Genomic DNA, 7,649 nt, shown 5'->3' with positions numbered 1-7,649 from the left:
CGTATGCTGCCATGCGAAGTCTGGTTCTGCTGGACCATGTGCAGAAGCATCTGTATTTGATCATTTCTCCAGAAACCACTCATTCGTATGCTTTGTTCACATGCTCACTTTTTGTGAATATATATATATATATGTACATATATATATATACGTACATATAATCTTACTTTGTTTTGATGAAAAGTGAAAGATAGCCACATGTTCTCTTACCTGACCACGTGGGAGGGAGAGGCAATGGATTGGTTCAAAGCAGTCCTATACAGTGACTCGAGTAGCCTGGACTACATGAGATATTGTCTCAGAGAGAGAAAGAATTCTTATGTTCTAACTTTTAGCTATTCAAGCAATGCATAAATGTATGTTTATTAACCTTTTTATTGCTGTGAACAAAACTGACAGAAGCAACTTGAAGGCTTGTTCTTGTTCACACCTTGGGATGTAGAGAAGGCACGGGAGCAGGAACTGTTTAGTTATCAGTAGCCCAGAAAGCAGAGAAGGGAATACAGAAACTCATTAGATTTTCCTCCTTTTGGGGGGTGTTAGGAGGGTGGCAGGGTTGAGATAGGATCTCACTTTGTAGCTCTGGCATGAAACTCAGATCTGCATGCTTCTCTAAGCACTGGGATTAAATAATGGTGCTGTGCCCCACCACTCCTGGCTCGCGATTCTTTTTTAAAATACTCTTTAAGTGGATCTTCATAATCTCTTTGGAGCTTCCTATGTCTCTTAGGCAATACCCAGAGGTTAAGTCTCGTAGGTAATCCTAAAGTCCTGTCAGGTTGACAAAGTTAACCGCCACAAACTGTCAATAAACCATTACATCCCACCCTTGACCCTCATAAGCTCATGGACATCTCATAAAGATGATTCAGTCCCATTTCATAAGTGCCCTATGAACACTTCTATTCATAAAAGTCTGTTCTCAGACTTAAGGCAGTCTCTTTGATCATGAGCCCTGTAAAATCAAAACACATACTTCTAACACACACTGGCACAGTAAACCCTTGCATTCCAAAAGGGAGGAATGGGAAAATAGCCAGGATAGACTTGACCAAAGCAAGACAAACTCAGCTGGGAAAGACTGCAGTTCCATGCTCAGTATCTGGAGCTTCTGATGACATCTGGGCTTCAGTGGGCTTGTAATAAAGCTGTGAATTTGGAGAATTGGTGACAAGTTACTATGAGACCAGAGATGACTCAAACAGCTGCATCACTGAACAGCCAACTCTATCTCGGGTGCTGATCCACAATAGCTGTCATCCTCTAGTCCTGTGTGATGTGCAGGCAGTTGACAGGCTGGAGAGCCTTTTTCTCAACAGTACTGCTTAAAGCCTTGGTGGGGGTCAGGTGAAATGCTTCAGGAACTCAGTGAGAGCTGTTTCCTGTTTCCTGGGAGCCTCCCTCTAGGACAGTGGTTCTTAGCCCTTCCTAACGCTGCAACCCTGTAATACAGTTCTTCATGTGGTGGTGACCCCCAACCTTTACACTGCTACTTCATAACTGTAACTTTGGTACCGTTATGAATTGTAGCTATCTGATATTCAGAATATCCGATATGCAACCCCTGTGAAAGGCTTGTTCGACTTCCAGAGGACTCGCAGCATACAGATTGCGAACCAGCGTTCTAGTATAAAACAGATTAAGATGGAACTAACTTCTTGTATCTTAGGGAGGCTCATTCCACCTTGGGATGTTGAACTCAGAGGAAATGGCTGCATATCTCCAATATCATAGAATCTTGTCCTACTGAGCTTTAACTGTCAACTTGACGCAGCCTAGAGTCACCTGAGAAGGGCATCTCAATTGAGAAATTGCCCAGATCAGATCAGCCTGTAGGAATATCTGTGAGAGATTGCCTTGTTAATTATAGTAGGGCCCAGCCCACTGTGGGCAGCACCATCCCCTGGGCAGACGGCCCTGGCTGTCTACGAAAGCTAAGTAAGCATGAACCCGGGAGCGAGCCAGCAAGCAATATTCTCCCATGGTTTCTACAGCAGGTCCATGCCTTGACTTTTCCTGATGGCCTATGACCTGGAAGTTGTAGGTCAAATCCTCCCCTCCGAGTTGCTTTTGGTCAGTATTTTATCACATAACAGGAAACAAGCAGGTCTGTCCCAGCTTCCGCTTCCTCCTCACGGTTTCACACAGGGTGTCTTGGTCTCTGTATCATCTCCCCTTCACAGGCTTTGCTTGGCCTCAGCAGCTTCCGTGGACATCGGTGTGGGCCTGCATTTACCACATAATTGGATTGTGCTTGTCTTTAAAGCAGTGTAATCTGTGCTGCTAAGTTCTGCACAAATTTGAGACGTGGTCTGGCCCCTTTTACCACAGCTGTGATGATCTCCACCGAGGCTGCTTTCTGGCAGGGAACTCCTTCAGGAATATTCTCAGATCAAGTTCTCTCCTTCCCAATGAGTTTGTGTTTTCACAAAATGGAGTCTTCATGGGAGGAGGGGATTCTTGCTTTTAGAGCGCCATTCCTGTTGTCCCAATGCAGAACACAAGATTTCTGTTTTATGGTACGAATCTCTTGAGGAGTTACAGCTGCTCTCTGTACTAAACTTACTGGCTTCTGTAAATTTGGTCGTACCCCTTTCCTTGGCAGACTACTTTTCATATAACATTTTACAGTCTAGGTCCTACACTGGTTTGAAATTCTCACTCTAAACAGCTGTAGCGGTTTGAATGAGAATGGCTCTCATAGGCTCATATAGTTGAATGTTTGGTTACCAGTTGGAGGACTGTTTAGGAAAATCTAGGAGGTGTGGCCTTGTTGGAGGAGGAGGTGTGTCACTGGAGGTAAGTGTTGAGGTTTTAAAAACCTATGTCAGGCCCAGGATCCCCTGCTCCATCTCTGCCTGCTGCTTGTATAGCAGATGTAAGCTCTCAGCTCCTGCTGCAGCACCATCCGTGCTTGCCCGCATCCGTGCTTGCCCGCATCCATGCTTGCTTGCATCTGTGCCCCCCTCACCATGATGGCCATGGACTCACCCTGAAACCATAAACAATCTCCCAATTAAATGCTTTCTTTTGTAAGTTACCTTGGTCATGGTGTCTCTTTACAGCAAGTAGAACAAAAGCTGAGACAATTACTTAGTCCATTACTTTTGAATTCAGCTTTATTCTTCAGACATGGGCAGACTGCAGTCTGATTCTAGGCCAGGATGGGAACACAAATGACCTTCCAGCTCAGTTCCCAAGAGTCCTTGTTCCCCTCTGAAGCCTCATGAGCTCAGGCAGTACTGTACTCATTTCCATTGTACTCTGGTCTTTCAACCCCCTACCCAATTCACCCCTTAAACTGTGCTGACAGCCTTCTGGGCTTCTGTAGCCCACAGCTCCAAACATTGGTCCCACAAAACAGTTCAAAGCCCAAGAGTAACAGGTTTCTTAAAACAATAATCCCACTTTGGGTACCAGTTTTCTATATTAGCTACATTTTTGTTATTGCTGCAACCAATGTTAGCAGTAATTAAAGGTAAAAGCCTGGACCCTGGTAGCCTCAATAAGCTGGGTTTAGCCACCTGTCTTTGAGCCAGTCGAACAAACAATAGTAAAAAGGAGGTTTATTCAGTGTGGCCACACTGGGAAAAGGAACAGAGAGATACAGTGACGCCTCCCTGCAAACCCCATCTTTGGGGTCTTGGTGTGAGGTTTAAAAATGTAGTGGGCAAGAGTTATTCATAGCTAAGCATCCCAATCAAGGTATGGTCTACCCACCACTGACTCATCTGATGCCTGTCTCCATCCTCCGTTTCACTGTAGAAGAGCTGGAGTTACAGGTGTGCACAAGTGCACCTGGCTTTATGTACATTCTGGTGATCCGGACTCAGGTCCTCATGCACATCCTACCCGCTGAGCCATCTCCCCAGCAGAGGCAGAGCTTCTCATTTGCCTGGACATTACCGAGTAGGTGTCAGCTCCGTGGGAAACAACTGTATGTCTGGCAGCAGGCTGACTCTATTAGACTTTTTTCATTAAGAAGGGGCCAGAGATGAATCTTCCCTAACAAGTACATATTCTGGATAAGACTTGCCCCCCTTGCCCATGATGCTTCTGCCAACACTACCAAGTCCCCATGGTTGCTTTACTCATCATTGTGATTTGGATGAGAATAAGGGCTTCCATAGGCTCATAGATTTGGATGCTTCGTCACCAAAGAGTGTCACTGTTTGAAAGGGTATGGAGGTATGGCCTTGTTGGAGGATGTGTGGCATTAGGGATGGGATTTGAGATTTCAGAAGCCCCTGCCAAGCCCAGAGGCTCCCTCTTCCTTCTGTCTACAGATCCAGATGTAGCATTCTCAGCTACTTCTCCAGCATCACATCTGCCTGCGTGCTGCCATGCTCCCTGCCAGGGTGACAATGAATTAAACCTCTGAAACTGTAAGCCAGCCCCAATTAAATGGTGTCCTTTATAAGAGCTGCCTTGGTCATGGTGTCTCTTCATGACATTCCCATAGTAAACACTTTTCTGTCTCTCTCTGTCTCTCTCTCTTTCTCTCTCTCTGTCTCTCTCTGTCTCTGTCTCTCTGTCTCTGTCTCTGTCTCTGTCTCTCTCTCTCTCTCTCTGTGTGTGTGTGTGTGTGTGTGTGTGCGTGTGTGTGCGTGTGTGTGTGTGTGTGTGTGTGTTTACAAGAATGTTTGAGTCTGTGGATGGAGGCCAGAGGTCAATCTCAGATGTCTTTTTCAATTGTTCTCCACCTTCTTTTTTGAGACAGGACCGCTCTCACTGAGCTTGAACCTTCCCTGATTGGCTAGACTGGCTGACCAGTGAGTCCCTAGGCTGTCTCCTGGCACTGGGATTACAGGTGTGCACTGTACAAGGGCAAGCATGAGGACCTAGTTTAGATCCCTAGTACTTACACAGAAGCAACGCGTCGCTGCTTAGTCAGCCTCACCACTTCTTAGTCAGAGCTCCGTTGCTGGGAGAGACACCATGACCATGGTGACGCTTATAAAGGAGAACATCTAATTGGGGCTTTCTTACACTTTGGAGACTTAGTCCATTCTCACCATCGTGGCAGGAAGTGTAGCGGCAGGCTCCACAAGGCCACACCACCTAATCCTATCAACGAGTTCTGCTCCCCACCAACTGAGCACTCGCATGTATGGATGGCTGTGTAGCCTTTATATGGTTGCTAATCTCTTCAGCAACTGCACCCTTCTTTGAAGTGGCCTGAAACATACCCTGGTGGTCACACGGCTACCAGGTATCTGAGCTTTCCTCTCTGACTCTCTGCTCCTTCAAAGTCTGCACAAATTAGTCAACTTGTAACTTTTATCTTTTTGACAGAGTAGGAAATGAGTAGCCATCACCTACCTCGCTTGCCCAGAGTCCAGCTGTCTTAGTGCACCTCTCTATTGCTTTGTGAAAACACTGACTAAAATAACCTGGGGAGGAAACCATATATTTGGCTAATGGTTACAGACCATCCCGAGGGAAGCCAAGGGAAGCCAAGGCTGAAGCTTAAGTCAGAGGCACACCGTTCACTGGATAGCTTTCCATGGCTTGCTCCGCCTGCTAGCAGGGGCGGCACTGCTCACAGTGGGCTGGATTCTCCCACATCAATCAATAATCACGAAAACGCCCTCTAGTTATGCCCGTAGGATAATCTAGTGGAGGCAGTTTTTCAATTGCTTGTCCCTTGTCCCAGATGACTATAGCATGAGTCAACTTGACAAAAATCTTACCAGCGCAGTGGACCTTTGGGAGATACATCTAGGATCCGGCTATGGCAATGTATAAATTTACGCATGCAAATATGTTTCTTTGGTCTATTTTGATCCATTCATCTCTTTCTTACCCAAGATAGATTCTCTAGTCTGAACAAGAAAAGGAATTGGATTAAGGCTTTACTAAAGTAGACTGGGGAATTGGCTCAGTGGTTAAGAGCACTTCTCTTGCAGAAGGCTCATATTTGATTCCTAACACCTCCTCCATCTGCGACTCCAGTCCCAGCGAATGCGATGACCTCTTCCGACTTTTCTGGCACCAGGCACGAATGTGGTGCTCATACATACATGCATGCAAAACACTCATACACATAAAATAAAATAAATCTTTTTACAAAACACTTAATAAAACAGAGTTTTAGCATTTGCAGGAAGAAATGAAAAAATTATTAAGAAAGGATGACACATTTAAGTAAAATAAAAAATGCTTTGAAATTTGTTTGGATGAATCTTTATTGAACTACAATGATTTTTCACTTTTAATAACATGTCTTTGAAAAGATTTATTTTTATTTTATGTGTATGTTTGCCTGCATATATGTATGTATACCACATGCATGCCCAGTACCCATGGAGGCCAGAAGACAGCATCAGGTCCTCTGGAACTAGAGTTACAGATAACTGTGAGCTACCACGTGAGAGCTGGAACCGCCAGCACCAGGCCTGAGCCTTGACTTCTTTGTAAGGACAGCTCAGCATCAGGGCCCTCTGCCTTGGGCCATTCTGCCTACTTTGTTACTCAAACCTCAAGCCGAGAGACTTCTGGGCAACCAGGAGCCGGAGAGAACTTGTAGAATGCAAACCAGTGCTTGAAAGTTTTCAAATCTGGGACCAAAATCCAGCTTCATCTGGACACTCTAGATGAATTCATCTCAGTTCTTCAATACTGTCTGCCACATACTGCGAAGAAAAGCTGGATGGAAAGTTTGATAGAGCTGGAGTTATCTTTATCCATCTAAATGCATACAGAAATAAAATAGATCCACACAAAAAAGATTACCTCTCAGTTCTGAACGAAATCCTGGATGGAGCTGTTTGGACTTGAAAAGTTGTAAGTTGAGCATTTTCTGCTACATTGGGTAGAGAAGTATCATAAATCCTTTTTTTCTGCTTAATTGGTGCCTGGAATATCAAGTTGATGATAAGGATATTTTTTTAAAGGTGGCAAATGATATTTTTTGTTTTTGTTTTGGTTTGGTTTTTCGAGACAGGGTCTCTCTGTGTAGCTCTGGCTGCCCTGGAACTAGCTCTGTAGACCAGGCTGGCCTCGAACTCACAGAGATCCGCCTGGCTCCCTGCTCTTGCCCCAGTGCAGGAATTAAAGGCCTGCTCCACCCCTGCCCTGCCGCTGAAGGATTCTTATAGCGTAGCAAGGGGCACTGCTGCCGCCAAGACCAGCAGCACTGACTGGCTCTAGGGAGGCGGCCTTTGGCGGGCTCGTCATAAAGTCAGGGGAAAGGCACTCCAGGTGGGGACGAGAAGACCTGCTGACCTGGAGCAGCCTAAACACTCCTCGGGGGGGCTCTGTCATTAACGTCAGCACTGCACCATCCTTGTAGAACATCTCTGTGCATATATCACAGTCACGTGTGTGTCCTGTCTGTCAGACCTGTCAGGTTGTCTGTCTTATCTCCACACCTTCTTAGGAAGTCACATCACGGACAGGCTTGGAGTGGCTTGAGCTCAGGCTGGGTGTTGCCTGCCTTCATATCTTCTGCTTGGGGATCCCTATTTGTACCCATGCTCATGGAACCACAAGATACTTGACTGTAGGGTTTATTATTCTAGTATCTTAGTCGGGTTTATTTGGCAGTAGCCAACAGTTAGCCCTAGTCCCTTACCCTGCCAGGTTTCTCACGCCCAGTGGGTCTCCGTCAATGCACTTGGCTAGTTAGCCTCTTCCACCACAAGAGT

General features: G+C 45.8%; 1 protein-coding gene across 1 annotated transcript in view; it reads right to left on the bottom strand.

Moving 5' to 3' along the window:
- Positions 1-6,217: 6,217 nt before the first annotated feature.
- The window catches only part of LOC142833419 (uncharacterized), a 183,842-nt gene continuing 182,410 nt past the window's right edge, over positions 6,218-7,649 (bottom strand). The window contains exons 47-48 of the mRNA XM_075944805.1: positions 6,736-6,857; positions 6,218-6,648 (exon numbers count right to left, since the gene is read on the bottom strand). Coding sequence (XP_075800920.1) covers positions 6,603-6,648; positions 6,736-6,857 — 168 coding nt within the window. The 3' untranslated portion in view covers positions 6,218-6,602. The remainder of the gene's footprint in view (positions 6,649-6,735; positions 6,858-7,649) is intronic.

Source organism: Microtus pennsylvanicus, chromosome 1, assembly GCF_037038515.1.
Source record: "Microtus pennsylvanicus isolate mMicPen1 chromosome 1, mMicPen1.hap1, whole genome shotgun sequence".
NCBI classification, from domain to species: domain Eukaryota; kingdom Metazoa; phylum Chordata; class Mammalia; order Rodentia; family Cricetidae; genus Microtus; species Microtus pennsylvanicus.
This window is presented reverse-complemented; position numbering and strand designations above follow the sequence as displayed.